The sequence below is a fragment of the Prorops nasuta genome, unplaced genomic scaffold (assembly GCF_024137725.1).
Source record: "Prorops nasuta isolate Cenicafe-Biocafe unplaced genomic scaffold, Cenicafe_Pnas_1.2 PNAS00018, whole genome shotgun sequence".
Taxonomy (NCBI): domain Eukaryota; kingdom Metazoa; phylum Arthropoda; class Insecta; order Hymenoptera; family Bethylidae; genus Prorops; species Prorops nasuta.
In genome coordinates this window covers 5,036,696-5,063,654 of record NW_027116815.1, presented here as the reverse complement: position 1 = coordinate 5,063,654, position 26,959 = coordinate 5,036,696, and the positions used below count along the sequence as shown (strand labels likewise).

General features: G+C 42.1%; 3 protein-coding genes across 4 annotated transcripts in view; all 3 read left to right on the top strand.

The window, feature by feature from the left end:
- Positions 1 to 1,753: 1,753 nt before the first annotated feature.
- Positions 1,754 to 12,061, top strand: LOC136780027 (C2 domain-containing protein 5). Of its 2 annotated transcripts, none has more exons than XM_066738058.1 (17): positions 1,754 to 3,012; positions 3,089 to 3,384; positions 3,461 to 3,576; positions 3,699 to 4,170; positions 4,235 to 4,271; positions 4,594 to 4,989; positions 5,056 to 5,196; positions 5,267 to 5,483; positions 5,563 to 5,682; positions 5,813 to 8,523; positions 8,611 to 8,751; positions 8,829 to 8,997; positions 9,073 to 9,844; positions 9,927 to 10,244; positions 10,302 to 10,814; positions 10,875 to 11,021; positions 11,094 to 12,061. In XM_066738058.1, the coding sequence occupies exons 6-17, from the start codon at positions 4,620 to 4,622 to the stop codon at positions 11,178 to 11,180; spliced, it is 5,706 nt and encodes a 1,901-aa protein (XP_066594155.1). In that variant the 5' UTR covers positions 1,754 to 3,012; positions 3,089 to 3,384; positions 3,461 to 3,576; positions 3,699 to 4,170; positions 4,235 to 4,271; positions 4,594 to 4,619; the 3' UTR covers positions 11,181 to 12,061. The 2 variants fall into 2 exon arrangements, with proteins under 2 accessions (XP_066594155.1, XP_066594154.1); XM_066738057.1 differs by having other exon boundaries at positions 8,599 to 8,751.
- A 262-nt stretch (positions 12,062 to 12,323) lies between these two features.
- Positions 12,324 to 14,740, top strand: LOC136779969 (uncharacterized protein F10E9.5). The gene is made up of 3 exons (XM_066737961.1): positions 12,324 to 12,662; positions 12,734 to 13,680; positions 13,833 to 14,740. The coding sequence occupies exons 1-2, from the start codon at positions 12,445 to 12,447 to the stop codon at positions 13,200 to 13,202; spliced, it is 687 nt and encodes a 228-aa protein (XP_066594058.1). The 5' UTR covers positions 12,324 to 12,444; the 3' UTR covers positions 13,203 to 13,680; positions 13,833 to 14,740.
- A 4,431-nt stretch (positions 14,741 to 19,171) lies between these two features.
- ds (dachsous cadherin-related 1) overlaps positions 19,172 to 26,959 on the top strand; it is a 184,125-nt gene continuing 176,337 nt past the window's right edge. The window contains exon 1 of the mRNA XM_066738056.1: positions 19,172 to 20,689. Within this exon, the coding sequence (XP_066594153.1) occupies positions 19,187 to 20,689 (1,503 nt within the window). The 5' untranslated portion in view covers positions 19,172 to 19,186. The remainder of the gene's footprint in view (positions 20,690 to 26,959) is intronic.

Sequence of the window (26,959 nt, the reverse complement as noted above, 5' to 3'; positions counted from 1 at the left end):
GATGAAATTCATCGCTCGCTATCTCTCATCTTGTCCGGATTAACTCATGTTGCAGGTCAGAATGTGTGTTAAAGTGTGTCTCATGAGGCTAGCTACTATCTCGATAGTTATTAAAAGTACGGATAACGAGCGATACAACCGATTTATCTCATGTTTTTCTTTGTTTATCCCAACGCTGTTGCGGATAATCCGTTTGTTCCATTGTTAAAAATACTACGTTGATGTTGACAAACATTGAGTGGTAAAAGTTGTGTTTCTTGGTATAATGTGTCCCGAGAGTCGATTCTGTTTACTCTGCAGTGTTTTTCTTTACGAATAATCGGACGAATGATTTGTACTGACCCGAATTAAGTCAGAACTATTCCTCGAGGTCGTAATACGAGCTGGTGCTCGCAACAAATTATAGTCAGCTGCGGTATTTCGCATATTTCCGGAAAAATAGGATGCCTGGAGGGAGTCATTAAGAGGTTATGTAGGCTTACGTTGTAAGCGTTACTTAATTCGTACGCGATACGTAAACAAAGAGGTTCCGTATGGGAAAAAGTTATACGCAATGATCGTTTTCAAGCTAGAGTGCAGCACGCAATCTTTCCAAGCGTGCAAATTTAGTTATTTTCACTCGGTTCCTCCCAGCGACGCAGCGCTTCCGCGCGCTTCGTGCTTTATTTATATAAAAAACAGAGGAAGCAAGGAAATTCGCAGAAAGTTTACCTATCGTAGCAGCTATTATTTGCGTCATCATTTTCAGGCTCATTGCACCCACCGAAAACGATATTTCACATTTTCGGGAAATTGGCAGCTCTGTGTTTTTAACGCTGTTCGGTATTCGGCGAAATGGCTTTTTGGCATGTATACACTTTCCTCTTTCCTACTTTTCCAACTTATCTCATTTAGCGAAACAGATTTTCACGTAAGCCTGAATGTACGACACGAATCAAATTTCAAGACTCGGAGCTTCTTGCCAAATAGGCAAAAGGTTTACTCATCGGTATTTATTTACTGTCCCCGTTCATTGTATCTCAACGGAAATTTTCCCACACGGTTAAAAACATTACATTGAAAAACTATGGAGCTATTTGTTAATCGGAATCAAATAAATTGAACGTTATCGGGGCATTGCATATCCGTAAGTCATTTCTTATCAGCAAACCGTCTGTTTTGTCAAGAATAATACCTGTCGGATCGAAGTTTTCTATTCTGCCTAAATAATCCGATGTATCTAAAGGTGTTGTTGCTGTATGATTGTTTATCAGTTTCGAGCACACAAGCGCAGTTTAACGCGTGTCGTTCGTAGGGCGACCACGCGTCTCTTTCAAGTATGATTCATCGCTCGAAACTACCAAACAGCTCGTTAACCGTAACGTTGCCTTTGTTATTGACCCATTGCTGGCTTGTCATTAAATAAAACCTGATATCCACAAGCATAATGGAAAACAGGTAAGCAACTGCTAGAGCAAAACAATTGCGCAACATTTCTCCTTGTTTACATTGTAAAATTGGATAATTTATCATAATAATAAAATTTCGCTGTTAAACAAATAAATAGTGTTAATGAAATGTACGGCGGATCAGAAAGTTTCCATCGTTTTTAGTCTTTGGCTATCAAACACAATGGAAAATTATACGAGATTCCTCTAAACATGTTGCATGGTTGTTGATAATGAGAATGATTTTCTGTGTAAAATACGAATTATCACCTTGAAGAGCTTGGAAAACTTTCAAGAAAGATCAGAGTATTTGAGGGACTACGGTGTGATTTCGAGTTGAGCAGGATCGCTCCGTTTCATCGTAGCAAGCGAAATCGTTTTTTTCAATCCGTAAACAAGTCAGAATGTAAAATATATACGGTCTGAATATCGAGACATGCATTTTTATGATTGCGTCGCGCACTTTCGCGTCTCCTGTTTACAAGCTCGCGCGAGACGTTTTTGATTGTCGTAGTGAGTATGGAGATGATTCAAGGGGAAAGGGTTAGCAAATATGTGCATAACGACACGTACTACGAAGACAGATAAACAAGCTTTCTTTTGACCCGATAGATCGATATAGAAAAAGAAAAAGCGGTCAGTGTCAATAGCGTCTAAAATTAACTATTCGCATCTCATTGGAATTGCAACGCGCCAACTGATATTGCGTCTGCTTTGACGCACTCTTTGTCACGTACCCTCTCACAACGGCCGGGGAACATTGAAAATTCCTTACGGAAAGTGAGAATCCCCAATCAGCAAAACGTGACCGATGCATCGCTCGGTCACTGTTGAAGCTCAAAAAAAAAATGATTTACCTAGTCGCTATTTGCGTTTTAGGGCTCGAGAATGCTCGCTGACGCAAAAAGACACTGATCGAGTAATTTTCATAATATAGCCTTATTAACACATTTTTATCTACACTTCTCATTCCCGTTTTCAATATACGTTTATGTGTATCTGGATCGTTCTACGCTTGTCGGACAGAGTCGACAGACGCCAGAGAAGACCTTTGTTTATCTCACTCGATTCAGCGAATGCTCAACGGCCGATTAAAAAACTGGGTCTTTGAAAATAGATCGGCTTACTATTCAATGTAATCGTGCAGAAATAATCGTGCCGCGTGCCGTTTTCGTCGTTACCGGGAAGCTCGAGTTCGGAGAACTGGCTCAAAGAAATCTCCAGCTTCTTTTTTTATTTGCGACACTGGGGCTCACTGGGCTCATCCGATGTCTTACGGGAAAACTCCTTGGCAACGTTCCAAAGGAAAACAAAACAATCTCACGTTGCGAGTAGTTTTCGCTCTGCTATTTGTCCGCTACGAACTTTGTGTGCGCACATTGGTGTCACATAGAGAAAAACCCAAATCTAGTTGCACTCATCGGGAAGGCCTAACCAATTTAGTAAAGATCCACCTCTGTTTACTGTCCTAAATATATTACGAGAAAACGACAATGTAAACCCAACCAAACTCCTTGGAGGGCAAATATTGCGCGTCTGTTCTCACAAGGAAAGTGTTTAATGCTTAAGTGATTAATCTTTGACGGTAATAAGTTTTTTACATAAGCTGTTAAAATATTTAACGACCCTTTATTAATATTTTTAACCTTTCTTTTTTTCAGTCTGATTCACCACAGTCATTGTGATAGTTACAGCGTAAAAATTTAACAAAAATTTTGTATATATGAAATATTATATATTTGTTAAATAAGAAGGAGTTTAATATAAAGATAAATTAATCTTTTTTGTGAATTAAAGTAGAATAAAGAAAAATCTAAGAAATATCTGATGTATACAGTGGGCTTCATCTCATCTGCTGCACCGCAGCACATGTCCCTCTGTGTTTAATATACCCATCTCAGTATCTTATCATCAGAACAGAGAGTCGGTCAGGCGCTTTTCTATTGAACAGCAGTAGGTAAGACAGTAAACCTTAAAGTATCTGCAGTGCTGCAATGAGTGCAATGTCGTTTTAATAATTTCCTAACTCGCAGAAGTTTAACATGAGGACTAATAAGAATAGTAATTAATATCCACTACGAATAAGAAATAATTTTGAAATCCTACGACGAGACACAAGCGTTAATATATCAATTATTTCACTTCGGGTGTAAGTGTAAGAATTTTTTAAATTTATTTTTCCAATCTCTTTATACATGACACTTTCTGTTCTTATTTCAAGCGTAGTACAACATGTTTTTAGCAATTAATTAATAATGAATTTCTTTCCAGTTTTGGTCTTTCAAAATAAAAAAGGAAGAGTTGCAAATGGACAGACTTATGTCTCTCGTTAAAATAGTTTTATGATAAAAATCATTTTTGACGGCGTTGCTTTTCCTCCAACGTCGGTAATCAACTTCCTGTTATTCCTTGTTTTAACTATAGAATATAACTAGAGTTTTACGTCATATCCGGCTGTCAAGAAATAAACTTTGGGACAAATTGCGCTCTCTCTAGTTCTCTACCTGTATATGGAGTAAGGCCTATTGGTGGACAGACCAAATTGGAGTTTGCGGATTTAAATGTGTATAATGTCTGCAATATATGTTTATGTATACATTCATATTTATTTAAATAGAACAGTTTCGAAAGGTTTACACAATATACTACTTTGAAAGATCCGCTCATTACAAGATAATAGCTGTAATATCTTAAATGTCTTGTTATATTTTAAGAAAAAGAGAAAGAATGTTGTTAATCATTGGTGAGTAAATGAGTATTATTGCAAAGTTAATTTATTACTTAAAAGTATCTAATTTTTGTTTTAGATTTTTGTCCTGTATTACTAATGACTATTAAATCAATGTAAATATTATTTTAATATATAATCTTATTTTGTTTGACAATTTGTGTTTTACCTTACTTATAACCCATAATCTCCGTTTATTTAGTTTCTTTCATCCTGTAATACTGAATGTATCTTTGGTATTTCTGTGTTCATTAAATAAAGTAATTTAATTACATTAATAATGGACAATTTAAGTATTTTACAATTATTTTAAAAAGTTATTTCTACCTTACATTTCTAACCTTTAAATTTATTTTGTAAGCTCAAATTTTGCATATAGTTTTTATGAAATTGTTTAATCTTAAAACAACTCAGTGTATTATGATTTTTTATTTGCAGGTATTTCTATAAATAACTGAATAATAATGCCTGGCAAGATAAAGGTAAAAGTACTGGCAGGTCGTAACCTGCCAGTAATGGACCGTTCTGGTGATACTACAGATGCTTATGTTGAACTAAAATTTGGCAATACAACTTATAAAACAGATGTATGTAGGAAATCTTTAAATCCCCAATGGAACTCTGAATGGTACAGGTTTGAGGTTGATGATGCTGAATTACAAGATGAGCCTCTTCAAATAAGGCTCATGGATCATGATACTTATTCGGCAAATGATGCCATAGGAAAGGTTTATATAAATTTAAATCCGTTACTCTTACCTGGTGTTCCTCCTCCTGTAAAAAATATATGGACTTTGGAAGCTGCAATGAATACAAGTACTGGCTCTCAAGGAGGTAAATAATTGTTTAATTAAGTTACCCTTATGATGAATTAAATCAAATTGTAATAATAATTTTAAGGCTCAGTAATGGCTGGCTGGATTCCTGTTTATGATACTATGCATGGTATTCGAGGTGAAGTAAATATAATTGTAAAGGTAGAATTATTTTCTGATTTCAATAAATTCAGACAATCTTCTTGTGGAGTTCAGTTTTTTTATTGTAAGTTTATTTTATAAAAAGAAAATGAATTATTTTACACTAGTAAGTTATGTACTATAAATTTGTTTAGCTCCAAATGTACCATATGGATACCATGTTCAAGTAATACATGGGTTTGTTGAAGAATTAGTTGTTGGCGATGATCCTGAATATAAATGGATTGATAAGATTAGGACACCTAGAGCTTCAAATGAAGCTCGACAAACATTATTTTTTAAGTTAAGCGGAGAAGTTCAAAGAAAAATGGGTCTGAAAGCCTTAGATCTTGGTGGAAATGCTGTTATTGGGTAAGTTAAATTGTAACTAAAATTGTATGTATTATAAAAGGATTAAAATAGGCTTTAATGTGTAATTTTTATTTTTAAGCTATTTACAGAACTTTGATTTTGAAGGAGAGCCTGGCATAGTAGCAAGAGGAATAGGTACAGCGGTTACACTAATAAAACTGCATGATAATCTTTCGCAGGATAACCTGTTAAGCGATGAGTAAGTATGAACTATGATTTATCAACATTTACCATGAAAGAACTCTATAGCAATTATTATTAGTCGGTGAACGAGAAGATTAAATTGATGCGAAATTTTTATCTTCCCTACCTGCATGAATTCTGTATAGAGTTGCATTCGGATTTTGCTCACAAATTAAAACACAGGCAGAAACTGACGAAAGTGTGTCGTTAATTCCTCAATCACCCTCAGAAAGTCCCAGTTCAAGTTTTGCAATGATGCAAAAAACACGAGTAGGAAGTAAATTTCCCAGTTATGATCGAAGAATTCACCATCGGTCAACGAAAATGAAAGTGCTTGAATATGAAAACGTTAAACATCAAGAAATGAATAAAAAGTCGTTCCAAACACAAGTGAGTAGATCTCAGAGTAATTTGAGGACAGCTGGTGGCTCGAGTTTATCCTTGTCTGACGCGTTAATTGATGAATCACCGTTAAAATCTATGCTAGCGTTAGAAGACATGAGAGGAGAGCCTAGTTCGAATATTATCTCTAGAAGATTGAGAAATCTTAAGCAAAACATGCTTGCTTTAAAAACGAATCAAAGCAAATATAAGACTGATTCGTTGGATGAAGAAAGTGACGCAGACAGTATTAATTCCAGTACGTGGTCAATCGGTGGTTCTGAATCCACAAGATCCTCTGTCATTAGCTTGTACCAAGCAACGAGAAAGAAACGATTTACACACAGAAGAACTACTGGCGAAGGAATGGCATCATTGTTAATTAGATCAATTCATAATAATATTCTGTTGGATAGTGTAACCGAGGATCGTGAAACTCCAACTCCTTCTCCAGTTAATTTTATAGACAAAAGTAACGACAATGATTCTCATTCAGGACCAGACATTGACCATTACAGCAGTAACGACGAATATGCAAAAGAAGGGTCCAAAGTTAATACGCTGGAGAAAGTCAGTACATCACCGAAAATTGAGCAAAAAATTATAAAAAATACTGCTGGTATTCCCATGATTTCTTCGTCAGAAAGCGATACCTCGACATCCGAAGATGATGATCCTTCCGAGTCAAGTACGAATTATAATATCCTAGACGATTCTTTGCCTCTTATCGAGTCCCCGACCATGGAGTTAGCTCTTCCTATTTTAAATAAAAACGATTCAGGAAAATCACGTAATATTCCTTTATCTTCGTCGTCAAGAATAATTTCACCAATACCAAAAAAGCCGTACAAAGCTAAAAACAGTTTATTCCTTCATCATAAGAAACACTTATTTGATGCTGAGACAAGCCCATCCACGGATCAAACATCTTCTGATTTAGATTTTGACTTTCTGTACCGAATAGAAGGAGCAAAAGAGAAGAAAGAAAATATCAAGCAGCTTTTAGATTCTAATGAAAATATTGAGAAGAATGAAATTTCGGTTGATTTAACACCTATCGAGAATGAATTGGAAGCAAAACCTGATGAAAACAGTCCGCCTATCGCTACAAGCACTCCGTTAGAAATCATCGATGAATTTCAATTTTCACCGTTAGACGAATCTACCAGAAAAGAGTTTGATAAAGTTGAGGAAGTTGTGGAAATTGATAAGAAAGTATCGTTAATTGAGTCGAAGGTTTCGGAGTGTACCAATGAGCTTTATGTGGAGGAAACTGCTTCTTTGATAACGCAATCGAGTAGTGATGAGGATAAAAGCTTCATATTGTATGACGGAGGATCCAAGAAAAAAGTTGAAAGGTCAGATACTGTAATTTATAAAGGGTCACCTATTCCCAACGAAAATTTGTCACCGGCCATTAATAATTCTGAATGTCAGAACAACGAGGATATAAAATTACCCGAAGATCCGGTAGTCTCAGTGGCGATAACAATAAACGACGAATCGATTCAGACGAAATTAGAAAATGAAACGGAAGAAGAGACTCCAATTGACTCTGTTTCGTCGGAAAATAGTTTATCGTACGATGGAATGATCGTTATTGAAAAACCTGGTACAAGCTGGCAGGAAAACGAATATAGACGAATTTCTATGCTGGATTTGATCAAACTAATAGATTCAAAAATGATGATTCAGCATGGTAGAAGCAGATCTATGAGAAACAAAAGGGAGAAACGCTTAATGAGAAATTACACACCGTCGCCAGATGTCAAACGATCTCATTCTCATTTAAGAAAGTCAAGGTCAAAATCTCCGGAAAAACATGTTTATAACAACGATTCAAGGTTAAACGTTCCTGCCGCAGATGCGGTACCAGAAAATTTATTGATGAAAGAGCATCGTGCGCATCTTAAAAGCTGCTCTCCCACTAATTCAATGGAAAGTCTTAACCGACACAATCATCATCACCATCATCACCATCATCACCACCATCATCATCACAATAACCCAATTCCTGTATCCTCCATTAACGCCACACTTTGCAGTAATTCTAATAATCAGCAAGATTTTTCGAAAACTGCCGTGAAAACTTTAACGGCTGACCCGAGCAGAGATTTATCATGTAACAACGAAGACATAGAATTGAATAGTTTGGAAGTAGAAGCGACTAAATCCTCTAGTTTGCTCGTTCAAAAAGCCTCGGTGCAAAGGAGCATTAGCAGCTCTAATTTGAAGGAGTCAGATTTAGCTAATATTACTAAAACTACTAACATTGCTAACATTACTGACAACTCGTGTGTGCCCCCTCCTTCTCCCAATCTTAGGCTGCAGGACGAGATGTCTTTGAGTCCTTCGTGTCCATTGACCAATGTACCTTCGAGTTTGACCACGAAACTCGTCCATTCTCCAGCCACAAGACCAGCGCTCTCTTTGCACAGAAGATCCAGCGATTCGGATTTGAGTGTAACTCCTAAAGGTATTTTGTTCAGCTAAACTTATGAATTTTTCCATACTCGATGAAAGATTATTCCTCGGTGATTTGCCATCTTAGGTAATTCTTTAGCAGGAAGTGACAGATCCGTTGGTGGATTCTTAAAACCATCGATTGCCGTTGTGAGGACTATGAACCAGGATGCGTTAGAAATGCTGGAATACCCATTTATTACCATGCAGCACTATCCACCAGGATTTCTGGTACACATAGGTCGTACGAAAGATTCAACTGTTTTCCATCCTTTTTTCTTCATGAACTGTTGCTGAATTTTTCATAATTTTTCTTAGGTGGACTTGTCAGCTCCAGATCTGTAAAATTATTGGAAAGAATTAGTAACATGGAGGAACCAGAGGGTCGTGATTCTTGGTGGACAGAAATTAGAATGGAAGTAAGATCTCATGCCAGAGCTTTGGCTTGTAACGTGGTTGTAGGATACAAAGAGGAAACTAGCATATGGTAATTATACGCATGCATAAACTTAACGAGAAAGAATAATGAGTGAAGGCAAACGTTTCATTGAAATTTTTGCAGTGATGACGTTTGTGTGTTGAACGCATCGGGTACAGCCGCGGTGATCAATCTTCATAGTTCGGGTCAAGAACAGGATGTAGCTTTGGTCGGTAGACTTCAGCAATTAACAACGTCGGATACGAAAGCAACGACAATCAAAGAGGAGAAAAATGATACTGCTGGTACCGCAACTGGACAGCAAATCCATCCAGTTGGAAAAATAAAAAACTGCTCAGAGAATAACGATCAAGAATCTTATGCTCAAAACCAATTAGGGTGTACTCTGTGCCATCTTCCTTATAGTAATTCTAATGTACCTTTTAGAGTTAATGTTTCAAAATGTGCCATATGTAAACGTGCCAAGGTTCCCGATGTCATATTTACCACGATTGAATTACCAGAGAATATACCAATTACTGGTAGAGGTAGTTTTATTCAAGCGACAGTCTGTAAGTGTAAACGCGATTTGAGGGGAGAGCTGAATGCCAAAGAGATTTCGGACTGTTTACCATTTTTAGAATACGAATTGCATAGCTTGCTATTAAATAAGCTCAAGGTAAAAGGAATGAATGCTATATTTGGTCTTAAAGTTCAAGTGTCCATTGGAGAAAGGTTGATGGTAGGAATGGCAGTTGGCACTGCAGTATTCTTAACTGCTTTGCCTGCACCTACAATACCACAAATCGCGTCTGGAAATTCTTGGCATAACGAAGAGCAGCTGAATGACATCAAAAAAGCACTTGTCGAAACTGTAAAAAGAAACAGGGATTTTTATCAGCTTAAACCTAACGGAGTAATTACTAAAATCCAATAGATACATTTTTTTACCTTTAATCAAAAGTCGTTCATAATTTATGATTTTACTTTTTTGCTAGGATACTGAAAATGGTCGTTCTGCCATGTCAGATACGGACGAGTCTGATGAAGATTTGCCAGAATTAGATCTTGGAATTGGGACTAGAGACGCCTGTGTTCTGGAAGTGGATGATATTGAGGATATGGACAGGATATATTTATTAATGGACGAAAGGCCACCGACTGATTTTCACGTAGTCAATACACAAACTATACCTGGATTGGAAGATATGGAAATTGTCAGGAACCTACAAATGTTTACTCAAGTCTCCAGGACGAAAATTCCTGGTGGACAGTTTGCATCTATGCCATCGAAATACTTTGCTAGATTACTTCAGGTAAATAACTGAGTAATTAATCTTGTCTAGCAATATCCTGAATTATCGTGTTTTTAGACCGTGTATTTCAAGCTGAGAAGAATGGTACCCTGTGCACTTTGTGATTTACAATTCAAAGTAGCCCTTCCCGAACCTGATGAAATTCAACTTTCTGTTGTTGGGATGGCGCTCGGCCTGGGCGAGCCCCTGAAAATAAATAAATCAAAGCCAAAGAAAGCCTTTCTCAAAGAGAACAAAGACACCACTAAGAAGACGGATGATACTGATATGATATTTAGTCTTGACGATGATCAACAAGATAGTGAGAATAATTCAGATAAAGCTGATAAAAAAGAGAAAGCATCTGCGCCTGAAAAAATGTCGGCGTTAATTACTTCCATTCAAAAGCCTCGACCACTTTCGCCATTACGATCGAAAATTCATACCGCGCACAGGTATAGGCACGTTCCTCTGAAGGAGCGTTATGGCGTAGATATTACACCTTTATCTTATTTGCCTGGTGGAAGAATCGAACGATATTTAGGAAATTTCAATTTCTTCTTTATCCGAGAAAGCACGTCTATTCGAGAGGTAATGTACACTGTTACCCTTTTTAATACAATAAATTGAGTATAATATTTTATATTATAGAATGGTGGCCTGAGTGGATTCACTCATAGTTTCATAATGGAAGTTTTGGCAATTGTTCGAGCACATATAACCGCGTTAGGCGGAAATGCTATGCTTTCCTTTTTCATGACTCAATGCGTGCTCTTTCACAGCCCTCATAAGAATCAGGTATACGCTTTTTCTCCACATTATTCTTCTTACGTGAAATATTGCATACTAATGAGTGACTTCAATTTTTAGGGCCAGTGCCTAATTAATGTTGGCGGAGATGTGGTTTCTGTATCATATTTCACGGATGAAAAACAGAATTACAACAGTCAAAGCTGACAACCACCTCATTCAGCGCCGCCATAATCGCCAGGATTATTTCAAAAATTATAATTTTACTTATATTTAATGCTGAAGTTCTCGAAAAAAGTACTGGAAATCAATTATTTATGATAGAGATTAGTTTTAGCGATCAGTAAATTATTAATGATACGCTAGCGAGAAGTAGCCTCAGCAGTGTCAATTTTAAAATAGAATTTTTCGTATTAACATGAACTCTTAGTGATTGCGGTGCTGCCTCTACCTTACAAATAATTTTGCGCGATTCTGCCAATGCTAAATACGTGCAAAAGCCTTATATTGTTAGTACTTAAAATTAGACGAGTTGCAATAAAAATGTACTTATAAGGGGAGGTCAAGACCTGTCGCTCATCATTTTCGATGGAGTTTCTGGTACTAATGGTACGTATCATAAAATAGATTTTGTAAACAAAATTTTTAAATGCAACTTTTTTACGCGTGCGCATTTTCGAATAAATGATGATTGAATATCTGTAGCTTTTTCATAAGTCATTTATATTAATGGCTGTTACAACAGCAACACACATAGCTTATGAAGAAACTATATATATTTAATCATTATTTTTTGGGAAAGAAAGAAAGGTGTGTGTTAAAATTTTTTTAATATCTGTTCTACATATGTGAAGTGCAGGTACTATAAGTTTCATTGAAATGAAGAAGGAACATATCATGACCTCCTCTTGTTAGCGTATATATTAACTATATAATATTATATTTATTCAATAAACAGGATAGTTTTTTTACCCACTTTGGCTGAATTATATCCTAAGGAATCGTTGCAATTGTACATAAATAAAAATGTATAGTTAAACCCTTCAGTGATCCAGACAATATGCTTATATTAAAAAAATGCATTTAGACATCTATGGGTTTTTATTTAATTCCGTCTACTTACAATTTGTCCTTTTTCTAATGCTAAAGAAAATTAATATATATATACATATATATATATATCTCGTTATTTCTATTTCGCAAATTTCAATTTTCAAGTTTAGTTAGCAATACCAACTACCAGCTTAAAAGGAAATTTTATACCTTATTAGAGTTATTACTGGAAAGTGGTGCCATCTGCAGACAATATATGATAGTATCTGAAGTTGTCTGTGTAGTGAGTACAAGTAATACAACCAATACATCAAAAAACTGTGTAAATACTGTCAATCGTGTAATATTAAAACAAACAATGAGGCTATTGGCAAAATTGTAAAATAACTTTGCCCTCTAACGTTGAGGTATCCTTATTATGGAATTTCTACCTGTCAAACTAGGCAGAAAACGAAGGAGACATCGTGGCAAAAGAGATTCTTTGAAGGTTAAGTTAAGCCTTAAAACTTCAAAACGTAGAAAACTTTGCACAGAAAGTCCTAAAATTTACGAGAAGAAAGAGAAAGTGATAAATAGCAATATGCAAGCTGATACTTTTTGGAAAAATTATTCTATTTCACAAGAATGGCAAAAAAGGTATGATGTCACTCAGATTACAGTCCTTTCATTCACTTTAACATAAAAATCTATAATACAAATTTTGTTAGGCATAATGTGGCATGGTGGAAATCACGTTGTATGGCTTTAGAATTTGAAAATAAAACTCTTAAAAATAAATTGAAGGAAATAGCATCTTGTTCCACGCATAAGGCGCATAATGAAACTGAATCAGATTTAAATGTGAATCAAAGTTATGAGAATGAAGATGAAGATGAAAAATTAGAATTTCAAGTTGATGAAGAGATGATGAGATTTTTAGAACAAAGCATTAGGCACAAAATGGAATTACAGGAGAAGAGGGAATTGGAAAGCTCAATGGATACTGAAGCAGAAGAGTCGCAGACTTTTGAGGGTACAGCTGCATCAATCCGAGCAAGAAATCAAGGTGCAAAGTTATTGTATGGAGATGCAAGTGCTAGAATTTTAGGAATGGAAACTGCTTTGCAAGCAACATTAGATAGACATAAGGATATGGCAAAGCCTCAATACTGGCCTAATATAAACTTAAGGTTGTAACAAAGATTGTAAATATTTTTTTTAAAGTATTTTTTTTATAATAAAATAGAAAAAACTCTGGAACCAAATTGTTTCTATTAGTGTTAATTTTTAAGTATTGGTCGAGTAAGGCTGAAATGGCAAGTATGATCTGACATCAAAAAGTTTTAGTTTTTATATTTTTCCGAAATTCCATTGGGTGGTAGAAAAGTTTGAAGGTCGCGCGTGACAATGGGTGAATGTTTATCGCACGTATACCACTTCGCGAAAGTGAAATTTGGAACTTACAGATGAAATTCATTGAAACGTAACATCAGGCCAAAAGCAGTCTAAGGTCATATTTTTTACTATCATAGTACTTATAAAAAACCAAAATCTATCAATGAATAAAATATGTCTTACATAAACAATTGCTGATAAGTAATTTATACAAGGCTAAATAAATTGATCTGTTACCAAAACCTTTAATATGTACCGAATTTAACAGCTGAATTAAGTGGTGAGTAATTTTGGTAATTTCACAAAAAAACAAGTAATTTTAGAAGATTGAAGATTCGCAAGTGTAAAAAGTTAATGGGGAAAGGAATATGAAATACTTTCCTTTCGCAAGAATCGTTGTATCAAATGCATTTACATATATTTCGAAATCAGTTACAGCTTACTGAATAACAAGTGCAACGCGTGAAATTCGCACGACTGACGGCGGCATGAACTGATCGGACCAGACCAGACGAGCATGATCGAATTACGAGTTTCATCTGAAATTTCGGCTTCGAATCCTTGAGGCAACTTTAATTTTCGCAATCGCGCCATTTAATCATTCTCTTTACCTGCATCGGACCTCGTAAAACGTGGGACATTCCTTGGGAAAGGATTCTTCGAGCTACCTTAACCCCTGGAGGAATTAGGCTAATAAGTTTAATTGCCGTGTACGAGTTAATTGCCAAAGGTCATCTTGGATTGCAAGAGGAAGGTCACGAGCAGTGATCGAAAGAAGCGAGATAAGAGAAGGGAGGAAAGAAAAGAAGACGAAGAGATGATCAGAGTGGAAGAAGCGAGATAAGGGGAGAAAAGAAGATGAGAAATAGGATGGGGAAGAAAGCATGGTGGGGCTTGAAAATTGGGTACTGGTAGGGTTGATGGGGCCAGCCGCATAATGACAGGGTGTCTCGTGCCAAGGCCTCGCTAACGAACCGGCTTATGGGTTCCAAGAGGCTCTGCCTAGAAGACGACACTGTATTATTTTACCATTTACCATTTCGAGGGTCGGGAGCATCATCAGAAATCATCGCCGAATCCATATAATCAGTAGACGGTTACGTGCAGCTATGACGGTTTAAACGCGGATGAAGCTAAGGGACCAGGGAGACCTAATAAGGTCCGCGGATCACTCTTGGTCATCTGCCTTCTTTTCGCTGTCCTCTTCATCGCCTCGCTTCAAATTTCACTCTCATTGTTTTTCTTCTCCAGCCATTATATCGTTGGGTGTAACATTTCCAAGCAAACTTAACAAAACAAGCGGTTGTTATAATACCTACAATGTATATACTCTAATAAAACCTTTCTTTATCTGGATGCATTAGTGTTTACTTAATACGTATATATTTAGCATGCTGGTATATGTGCCAGAATTGTGAGACGAAATTTCTGTATTTTAATTGGAGAGCGAGAAGCGCTCCAGAAACGTGAAAATCTTAGTGAAAAGAGGAGAGACGAATGAGAGAAGTTGCACAGTGTCCTTGGAGAAGTGGCGTCCTTGGTTTTCTCGGGCGTAGGTGGTCCTCGCTAGCAATCATTTCGCTTAATGACGAGAGAGTTAGCAGCGTGAACTCTTTGCTTTCTTTGGACGCAGATTATCGCGTTCTTGCTGTTCTCCTCAGTTTCGTCTCTCCTCTCTCTTATACCTGTCCCACAGGTCCAGGCCCTACGCCCCCTCGTCTTCGTCCTTTACCACTCTCTATCCCTCTCTTTCCTTCTTCTTTATCCATCGACTCTATAATTTTCCCTTAGCGACCGTACGTGCCACCACAAAATTGGTGAACGCCAGAAAAATTTCGTCGAAACGAACTTCGCCGCCACCGCTAAGATCCGCCGCGGTGACGATCGCACTTTTACCCCGAAATCGTTTTTCGTTATGAAGATGAAGAAGAGGAGGAAGACGATGATGAAGAAAAGTACTGGTTTCTCTCTGTGATTTTTACTCGTTACGTCTGAGAGTGATCGTTGTTGATCGTGAGAATGATCCGCGTCCTAAGGTCTTTGCTGTTACAAAAAAATTCACCAATTTTTCTCCCTTTGGAAACTTTCCCAACAGACGAGTAAATAGTCTACGGTTTACGCCTATCGTACAGAGAACGTAGCTGTAAGGCGACTGAGAAGCATCGAGTCGATTCAATTCCATCATACCCGTCACTTTGCTATGATTAATGATGACCAGTGACAGCGTGATCTTCATTGAAGATAAAGTCTGCAGGAGTTTGAAGGAATTGGTGTTTAATATTGACACCAGACTCCAGAGGACTCGGTGTAACCGTGGCAAGAAGATGGCGTTGCGTAATCTTATAGGAAGAAATGCAGGCCCTAGGTGAGAATACGATGAGGGGAGTGGTGGGGCGAGGTGGAGGGGTGAAGGAAAGAGAAAGAGGAGGAGTGCACGATGAGGAGACACAAGCGAGTCATGTTGGCGGTGCCTCCTGCGAAGCACCTGTGAATGATCTGGTCAGCCCTTGCCTCTTCCATGCAGCTGCGCTATGCTTCACCGAACAATATAAGAAAGCTCCTCGATGATGCACCGTCTCTTTTGCATTGTCCTGCGCGAGCTGTTCTAGGGGACCAAATTGATCTACTCCTACTCTATATGTATCATACTATCCTGTATTCTCTTCTTCTAGTGATCGCTATATACAGAGATCCTTTCCCTACCGAGAGTAATGGATCTACGCAGATCTGTTATAATCTTACCTTCCGATTTTCCATCTCGCCAAGCTATTTATTCTTATACAGGTGAGTTAATTGTCCAAAAAATCTCGCGATTGAATTTAGTCGCAATTTTAATTAAGGCGTCTACACAAATGCGCGTAGTTGCGAATAGTGCACGAAGTTGAGAGCACGTGGTTGGTTCGTGTCGAAGAAAGATTTCCGCGAATGGTATATATATATATATATATATATATATATATATAGGAGAGAGACGTTACCGTTGTTGGGCACCGTACGCGTGTCGCCTCGCGTTACGAAAATGATTTCAGAGCATTGGACACGGTATGGCGCTACCGCGAAAGGAACTCTACGGATTACTAAGAGTCGAGCGATGCACGAGGAAAAGTATGGAGGGAGCAATGCAGTGCGGATGGTAAGTGAGTTCTGCACACACATACCTGGTGCCCAGGTAGGTAGGCAGACACGAGCAGGCAAGCTGTGGCAGCGAGGCAAGAGCACACACAGTCTGCTCTATAGGAGGGAGAGGAGGGAGGGAGAGAGAGAGAGAGATATAGATGCTAGCGGAGAAAGATGGGAGCGAGCAAAGAAGGTAAACGGCTTGGTGGTGGAGGAAGGAGAAACTGGTATGAGAAGGAGCGAAAGAAATGGGAAGCACCGACGTGCGAGCGGGAAAGATTAACGAAGTTGGTATGTGGAGAGAGACGAGGAAGAGATACGAGGCAATGGGTATAAGCTGTGAGATTTAGAGGAGGGGGGGGGGGGGAAGGCAAAAGAGTTAGAAAACTGACCAAGCGCGGTCGAATAAGAAAATCTATCGTGATACGGACAAGGAGGATATATAGTATAGTATATACGGAGATACGAAAATTTTCGAAACGCGAGGATCGAAGGTGGTGAATGAGGAAGAGGAGGGAGGATGGTATCTAGCAGGAAAGACTGCGAAACAGGAGCGACTAAGAAAAATGTATCTAGTGTTGGTAGGTGAGCGAGTGGAGCGAGAGAGATAGGTGAATATAGATAGAGAGAGGGAGTGTGAGAGGGAGGGGAGGGGGAGTAGTGAGTTGGCTATACTATAGTTGAAAATTTGCTATAGTTGGAGGCGCTGGCAGGAGAAGGTACGAACCACTACAGGCACGTTCGCCGGGTCTGAATGTCGGGGGCCCGGTACCGTGGTCGGGCCCGCTGCCCCCCACTCCAAGATGGCTGACTTGGGTCCAGCGGTTCCCCTGACCGAGGCAAGCGAGTCGATCGAGTCGTCGGGGGGAAGGGTAGGCCTTGCAGGTGCCGCCATGTCAGTGCATGCCTTACCTCGAAGCCGCGCGGAACGGACGCTAGCTTGCCGAAGAACGCGACACCTCGTGTTGTAGCTCAAACTCATCGTCGAATTGTCTCGACGAGTCGTACGGGTCCTCCGGGACTTTTCGATGGTGAACGGTGCATCGGATAACTCCAGGGGATTCCTCAGGGCGAACCACAAGGATCGATCGATCGAACACGAGCGAACGAACAGTTAAAAGTTGGCGAGCCAGCACGGACAGGAGTGTAAGAGTGTATTATCTGAAGAGTGCGCGTGTACGTATATGTATATATAAACATATATATATATATATACATAGATTGGAAGTCCTGGTCCCTCAGGAGGCCGTGTTTACGATTCCCGTCGGCTACCAGGCGTGTTTACAGTGACAGGGATTCACGTGTCGCGTTGGTTACGAGCGAAGGAAGACCTCGAATGGTCCGTAGTGGCCGCAAGAAGAGGAAGGATACGTTTTTGGATTAGCGAGGTAAAGACCCGTCTTGTTTCTGGTCTAACTGGTCCTTGACGCGGTCGATGCTTAAGCTCTCCCCAGGACTGATCGACGATCCTGAAGAGAGAATCGATGGGAGGAGGATGACGTCGGTTGCGAGGCAGCTAGCACTTTGCTGTTAGCTCGCATGTGGAAAGATATCGTTGTATGGGAGAGGGAGGATCCTGCGATAGAGGGTGAAAAAAGAAGTGGACTGGCCGTGTGCAGGGCTCGTTTCGCGAGATGGACCGGCTAGGAGCACGTGTGACACGAAGCGTTATCATCGGGTTCGCGACCGGTCGTGTTGATCGGTCCCTTATCGCCAGGATCTAACGCGAGGAATGTATACGATATCTCGCGGCGCAGATAGTCCAGTGACAGTGAGTACAGTAGATAGCAGCTTTAACGGATAGGGAAGACTTGGCTGTTATCCGAAAAGGTGGAGGGAGAGAGCGTAGCGAGGAGAGAAAGGAGGAAGAGCCTGCTGAGGAAGAGGAAGGGGAGACGTAGAGGAAAAAGAAGAAGAGGAGGAGGAGGAGGAGGAGGAGAAAGGAGAAGAAGAGGAGGCTGCGAGTGCGAGCAGGCTAGCGAGCGACCGGGAGAAAGAGTGTATCGTGCGGAGTACGCTCGTCTGGCTACTCGAAGGAATCTCTGCTCCGTTGGAATGTTTCTGAACGGCGGACTGGGAAACTCGCGCATTTACGAGGAGCCGCTGCGCGAGGCCTGCGTGAATATTTAGGTGGAAAAGCGGAGGAGAGGAGCTTGGGAAAAGTAATCACAGTGCTGACGGTGCTTGGTGTAAACGTGGGTGAAAATAAACGTGTTGGTGTTTTTTTCGGCGGTTTCCGAACGGTGGTAGGAAGATTGAACGCACCGGGGGTGTGGTTGTACGAGGAAATTTGAAGAAAGTAGTAAAAGGTGAAAGGGGAGGGAAAAGGGAAGACGGAGAAAAAAGGAAGGAAAAAAAAACAGGAGAAGGAGGATCGTAAAAGAGAGCGCGCAGGTGTTTGGAGATACAAGGCCTCCCGGTGTTTCCGAGGGATGAACGTGGTGAGCAGGTAGTAGTGGAGAGCGCGGAGGAATCCCAGGATGTGGCCGGTGCGATTTTTGCTCCTGTCCCTGATCCTGGGATTGGTCCTGGACACGAGGAGCGAGCTGGTCCGGTACCTGGAGGTATCGGAGAATGCTCCTCCTGGGACCAGAGTGGGCTTCATCGACGCGGACAGTCCACCTTACATCATAGTGTCGGTACCGGGATCGGCCGTCGAGGCTGATCTCATGGTGGACGCTGCAACGGGGGAGATTAAAACCAGAGTCCCGTTGGACAGGGAGAGCAGGCCTTCCTACAGCCTCGTGGCTCTTCCGCAAAACGTGCGCGTCGTTGTCAAGGTCCTCGACGAGAACGACAACGCTCCGACCTTTCCCGTTCAGCAGGTGGATGTTGAGTTCCCGGAGAATTCGCCGAAGGACGCGAAACGGGCTCTTCCACCGGCCAAGGATCCGGACCTTGGACAGTACTCCACTCAGCGTTACGAGATCATCTCCGGGAACGATGGGGATGTCTTCAGGTTGTCGCAGCACCGTGGCAGAGATGGCGTGCTCTACCTGGACCTGCAAAATTCTGGTCTCCTGGATCGGGAATCTCGCTCGCGGTACCAATTAACGATAGAGGCCTCGGACGGAGGAAGCCCTCCTCTCAAATCCAGATTACTGGTCAACGTGACGGTTCAGGATGTTAACGACAATCCTCCGATATTCAACCAGAGCAGGTACATCGCGAGCATCCCGGAGAACGCTACGGTTGGTACCGCCGTGCTGCAGGTGAACGCGACCGACAGCGATGCTGCTCGGAACGGCAGGATCGAGTATTCCATCAACAGGAGACAATCGGACCGCGAGGAAATGTTCAGGATAGATCCGGAGAGCGGGATGGTGTTTGTGAACAAACCGTTGGACTTTGAGTCGAAGGAACGGCACGAGTTGGTGATTGTGGCCAGAGATCGAGGGGTCCAACCGCTGGAGGCCAGTGCGTTTCTGTCCGTGCGCGTGACGGATGTCAATGACAATCAGCCGGCGATCACCGTCATCTTCCTGTCGGATGACGCAACGCCGAAGATCAGTGAGAGTGCACAACCGGGTGAGTTCGTCGCGAGAATATCGGTGAGTGATCCGGATTCGAGAACGGAATATTTCAATCCAACGGTGACCTTGACCGGGGGCGATGGTCACTTTGGCCTGGCCACCAGGGACAACATCATTTACCTCGTGGTCGTGGAGAGACCCCTCGACAGGGAGGAAAAGCCGGTGTACGAGCTGTCCGTGGAAGCTACCGATGCCGGTATACCTCCGCTTCGAGCGGTGCGCACTTTCAAGTTAATCGTCACCGATGTTAACGACAATGCACCGAAATTTACAAGGGACCATTACGAGGCGCACCTGCTGGAAGCTTCCGAGCCCGGGACTTCCGTTCTCCGAGTGACCGCTACGGATCTGGACGAAGGTGCCAATTCCGCCATCAAGTATTCCATACTCAACAGCACGTGGTTCACGATCGACCAGGTTTCCGGTCTGATAACGACTATATCGCACGTGGACTGCGAGGCGGATCCAGCACCAACGTTCATCGTCGTGGCGACGGATTCCGGTAGACCGTCCCTCAGCAGTAGTGCAACAGTGCGAGTGACAGTTCACGATCTCAACGACAACGAACCCATCTTCGAGAAACCCTTGTACAACACGACTGTCCGCGAGGACTTTCCTGTCGGGAACTGCTTCCTCAAGGTAAGTTTTCTTCGCCAACTCGCGTGTGTCTAACGGTCCTTTCATGGTCAAGTGTGCGTGTGTGTGTGTTTGGTTCTATCATTCGGCTCGTTCCACGACAAGCCTGCACTCCGCAGACTCTTTCATGCTGATTTCATCTCGGCACTCTAGTAAACTCTAGTTCAGTCCAATTGTAACAAGTTGCGCTCCGGGTTAGTGTGTTCTCCCCCTCCCCCCCCCCCCCCCCCCCCTCCTATCGATCTCTGACAAAACGAGCAAACGGTCCATGGAGTAACGGTCGATCGCGACGGGGGCAGACACACAACGCATGCGCGAACGCACAAACACACGCGTACGAGAAGCGAAGGAATAAAAATAGAAAGAAGGAAAAGAAGCGATTATTAGCAGGATTGGAGATTCTAATCTGCGTTCTTGTATGGGATCTATGCGGATGGGCCAAATGTTAATGGGATTCCCATCAGTCGAAATGTATATCTCATTGGCGTTTCGCTGCCTAGTTCAATGGTGATTTATAATTGTTGTTCACGCGCGGCTATAATTATAATAATTACAGATTTTTCGTTCCCGTCGGTCCTCTCGTTCTTATTCCGTCCCTCGTCGGAGCCAGCCTCCATCCCCCCAGTACCGACTCCACCCCTTTGCTGCCCACCCCATATTTCTCTTTCCTTCTCTCGTGCAAATTGCCCCGCGAGAAGCGAAATCAACCGTGCGGCTCTCGCGCGATGGAAACGAGTTTCGGAGGCTTCTGCGGGATTCTCGTGCTCTCTCGTGGAATTTTTCGAATCGAGGATCGCTAATGAAAAGCCACGGTGGTTATTTCGACGAAACGAGCCATCTGGCGAGTGCACAGTAGGACGACCTGCGTTCGGTGATTCTCCAAAACAATAAACATATACAGTATATAGTACGCGCGTGCGTACTCCGTCCGCGTACATCGACGAGAGTAGCGAGTTTCTTGGAAGGGGGGGAGGAGCGCGTGTAAACAAAGCGTCTATATACATACACTGACTGAGAAGACTCTGACCTACGCGTCTATTTTAATTGGCGTTACGGCTCGGTCGCGAGGCGAGGACAGTTCCAATTTGTCCTCGACCGACCTCCTCTATTATGCCTCGAGACTGCGCTCGGTGGATCGTTAAGCAAAGTAGCTTTTGTGCTATGCTTCCTTATGGTGGAACAGCGGGGAATCCATTCCACCAAAAGCAACGATCCTTTGTGCGTGGTAGACTGCAGGGAGAAGGTAGAAATTTGCGCGAGGAATTCTCTCTCGAGTGCGCGCAGCTGCAGCAGTCGGGATTTCGCGTGCATTTCGCACATTTCGACAAGAGGCTGCGCTGGAATTACGATCGATCTGTACCGAATCGGGAAGTATCGCTGGTGATTCTCGCGGTGGTAGGTAATATATATGTATATACATATGTAGAGCGGTAATGTAGGATACCGGTGTATCGGATCATCGAGGGAAGAGGGAAGGAGCGCTCGAAGCTCGTATCGCGCTACAAAGTGATGACCGTAATGACTCTAACCACCGTCTGACATCTGGCATTAGGCAGAGGAACTTTCGAGTGGCAACGCCCGCAGCAATTGTTGCCGTTTACGTCTGCCCTTCTGCTGGCAAAAGACTCTTTCCTTTCTCCCGTCCTCCTCCTCCTCTCTCTCTCTCATCAGCCATCTCATCCAGGTCCATCAAGCTCCCCCCCCCCCTCATCCTCTGCTATATATTCCCTCTTTCCATATTCCTCTCTCTCTCTCTCTCTCTCTCTCTCTCTCTATCCTTCCTTCCTTCTCTTCCTTCCTTCCTTCCTTCCTTCCTTCCTCACTTCCTTTCCAGCTCTTATTTTCATTCGTCTCTCCTTCTCTCGCGATCCACAGACCGCATTCCCGAGAGCAACGGTGATCACGAATATACATATATATATATATATATATATATACAGTATATACACATGTATAGCTAGATGCATTCGCGTGCAAATCCCAACGTCGTGTCGCTACCATTCCATATTCACGCTCGGGCAGTCCGATCGCTTTTGGAAAGTCGAGCTCTCCACCTCGTATCCTATACTCAACAGTATTATATATATATATATACAGTACAGAGTATACTCGCAGTTTTCCGCTTATCGCGTGTCATTACCATCGAGAGACTCCAGGTAAATAGACCGTCGAGGATATCGTAGAGCAGGGTTGGAGGATTTCAACCACCATCACTGTCCTTGCTTATCCTCTTTCCGATACGCTATTATTGTACTCGGAACGTCATCCGGATTTCTCTCTGTTCGACTCTAGTCTAGCGTGGTACATACATACTATATACATGCAGTATACACGCCGGTACACTAAACCCATTATACGAAAAATACGGAATTTCTTTGTGGAAATTTGGTGAAGCGTTATTGGTGCCGAAGAGTTTCCTAGCGATTAACCTTTAGGATTTTGATTGGTGCGGGCACGTGGCAAGAACGAGGAATTTCCATGCGTCGAACGACCATCGGTTGCAGATGGCGAACGAGCGAGGCTCGCATACGCGCGATGTAACACCGGCGACGGGGGCCGCAAAATGGCATCGGGTGTAAGAGGCCAATTGGAGAGGAGAGCTCGGAGAAGAAAGTGGAGAGTGAGATACTGCAGCGTATACATGGCTGAAGAGATGCGAACTCTCTCAGCGTGAATATAAGGAACGAAGAGAGTGCGGAGAGAGAGAGAGGACGGAGAGGAGAGAAAGCTCCTTCTTTTGCAGCGCGGCTTTCAGTTCGGGTTACACGGGCAGTGAGACTTCATTCACGCAGCACGCGTTGCGTATGCCGTGCTTCTCCAATTGCGATCAGCATTAACGATCTGCGAATCTTTCCCGATCCGATCAAACGCTACTCTTTTTCCTCTTTTATCTTTAGTAGGTTTATATATATATATATATAGGCTCTTTAGCGCGCTCATCAGAATTGATAATAATGATAATAATATTCTACAAAATACATTACATCGATTCGTTCATAAATTCGCCAGCATCGGTATGTTTGTCAATAGTGCGATTTTCAGTGAGTCCTGCATCCTTCGAGACTGTGGAAAACGCGTAGAAAGAATGCTGGTTCTCGCGGTGTCGTGCTCGCGCAGCATCATCAGAGCCCGGTATAATTAATACAGGCTCCGTGGAATGTTGATCGTTTCGGGCTGCTCTCGCCTCTCCCCCTCTCCTCGTCCTCATCTTACCCCGCACCGCCCTTCCCCTTTCGCCTGCTGGAACTCTCCGGGCAAGCCCGTCTCCGTCTTCGTCTCCGCCTCCGCCTCACCGCGCCTTTGATCAGTTTCCATACCCTCGGCTAGACCGCACCGACCCAGCCAGCCTCTTCTTCTTCTTCTTCAGCTTCTCCTCTCTCTATCTTCGTTATACCCATACTACGCTATACCATATACATATTGTATGTGTTTGTGTATACCTATCCCATTTCCCGTAGGACCTAGCGAAACACGGACCTGCCCGTAAAAAATTGCCTTCCCACTAACAGAGGCTCGCCCTATCTGCCAAACTCGCCAAAAACTTTCTTCGGATTCCTGTGGAAACTATATTCCATCCTGCACCCTTTTTTTCGCTTGTTTTTGCAAGGTGGAACAATCCACCGGGATGAAACTATAACAACTCCAACAAAAATCCTCCGGCTTCGAACTTTCGCTTACTCACTCAGGACCGAAGTTTCGTATTATATCTCGAGATAGATTTACCGGAGTCATAGGGAATAGGCTGTATTCAAGCCAACTCGCTGGTTCTTCGGTTTTTAACGCTCTACCTTCGTCTAGAACGCGAGAAAAAAATCTCTCTAAATCATGTGACAATAGTTATGACGCTTAGCCGAAATCCGGGATTTACGGCGACCAGTCGTTGCATTATCCTGATGCATTTCGACAGCGAGCTCTAAAAGGAAGAAATTCGTGGGTTGACAAAAGTCTTTGGAACGAGAGGCGGTATTGCGTGGAAAATTCATTGAAAAAATCAGCTTTGGATGCGAGTACGGAGATTGGTGAATTCGTGCGGAGACTTAATTGCGTTACCGGAGATGAGATTTCTTCGTGCATTTGCAGACGAAGAGTGAAAGTGAGGCGCCGTGATTCGTGTTGAAAATAAAGTTTTCAGTTTCTTTTGTGCGGAGTCCACCAGGGGGTAACGTTGAAGGACCAGTCATGATGGGACTATTTATCAATAATTAATTATCGTATTAGGTTTGGCATTAGGTAGAAAACTGTAGCTTTGTGCGCGGTACAATGGTCTCTTGCCCGCGACCTTGCCAGGTATAATGTGCATGGTGAGGAAGTGGGGGAAAGAGAGAAAGGGGCAAGACGGTGGGGGGAGACTGTCCAGAGGGAGTACAAAAAATCGTCTACGCCACTGAATATCCGGCCTCATCCTTCTAGGATACCTCCAGTGACTTTTCTAAACAGCTTCATTTTTCTCCTTATGGACGGCGAATAAATCGTCAACGATGCGACGCTTCTAATCAGTGCGTTATATATAGTAGCTGAGCGTGCTGCACTCTCGCGTAACGAACCGAAGCTCGAATTTTTTTGTCGATAATTTACATCTTTTTTTATTTTTTCGCTACTTCAACAGACTTTAATTTACGGGATTTGTCGTGAAAGCGGAAGGTTGACTGCATCATTATCGTTTTGAGACTTTTGGACGTTTTAGGAGATCATGTTAAATCGTAGAATTAGATCCTGTCGTTCCTGCTTTTGTCCGGCCATTCCTTCCACCTAACTTATGGTATTTATCTCGTAAACCTGCCTTCAGTCTTGATCTCGGTTTTTTATTTATAACACTGGGCAGGCTCCTGTTGCTCTTATATGCACTCTTGTAATAAGCATATGCCCGAAGGATACAGTCGGTGGAAGAATTCTGACAATGTTCTCAATTTAATTATTGCAAGGTAAATTTAATCGTGCCTTACAAATTTGTCGATAATTCTAGAAATATATTTTCCGTTTAACTTACTCGTTCATCGATCAACAATTTGTTATCTTCAAGCGCATTTTCGAGAATTAAATTTTTTCCCAGTTCTCCGGCGTCCAGTTCTTTAATTACCCGAACAAGAGACTCGAGAGATATACGAAAAAGTTTCTATGGGAGTTTTAGGGTCCTCTCTCCTTGCTGTAGATATAAACGCGCGATACGAAGAAACAAGATTTTAGTTTCGTTATAGATAAGACCGAAAATTTAAAGCCATAAAAATTCCCTTAATTTTCAGAAATTAAATGTCAGTTCAATAATACGACGCATTAGCCTTTTACATCGGAAATTCGTTAACACTAGAATTCTGCTGGCAGTGTGTCAATTTTTATTTACACGATCTGGCCGATAACGAGGAGATTCCAGCTTTTCGAGCGGTTTTGCTTGACTTTTTTTTTGGAGAGGAAAGAGATTTTTTCTCTCCTTCCAGGCCGTGGAAGAGATATAACTTTGGGATAAAAAGAAATAGGATTTTAGGCGGAGATGTGGGGAATGAGTAGAGTCGAGACAGTTTTTACGAGCGCCCGCGTCCTCCGTTCCCCACTCCTCGAGGCCGCGTGTGCGAGATAGCGTAGCCGGAGAATGTAGAAAAACATTTTAAAGTTTCTTTTAACATCGACTTACCAGGTAAATAAAGTAAATTGGAAATTTCCAAAAATAATTATCCGCTCAGCGAATCCCTTGATTTCCCTATATTTCATAAGTTGTATAAACGCTGCGAGGAATAATGTGATGGTATGGGGTGTTTTGGGGGTGGGGGGTAAAGTCTAAAGAGTTTTTACAAAGAACCTTATGCGTCCACGCCACACAGAGGGACCGTGTGTGCGAGAGGCTGCAGTAAAGAAAGAGGGGTGGGGTGGGGGGGGGGGGGGGAGGGGGTAGTGGTGGTGGTGGTGAAGCGTTTGGTGGCTTTTTTTGCGCGAAAATTTAATTAGACCGGCGAAGAGGCCCCGTGCTCGATTTGAAATTACTTTTACGAGGGCCCTGCTTCCTTTTTTCCGGCTCGGCGCCGTAATTAAAGCTAGGCGACCGCCCTGCTGCTGCTGCTGCTGCAGCCGCCGCCGCCGCCGCCGCTTCTATACGTGTAGTCCCGCCCAAGGCCGATGTCCTTCGAGCCTCGAGCCACGAACAAAAGAAAAGGACGAGATCATCTCTTGTCGCGCGTCAACCCCCCTCCCTCCTCCTCCTCCTTCTGATTCTTCCGTTTCCTTCGTTCGACTCGACAACCGTTGCAAGAGTCACCATTTCCTAGTCTTGTAAAGATTCACGCA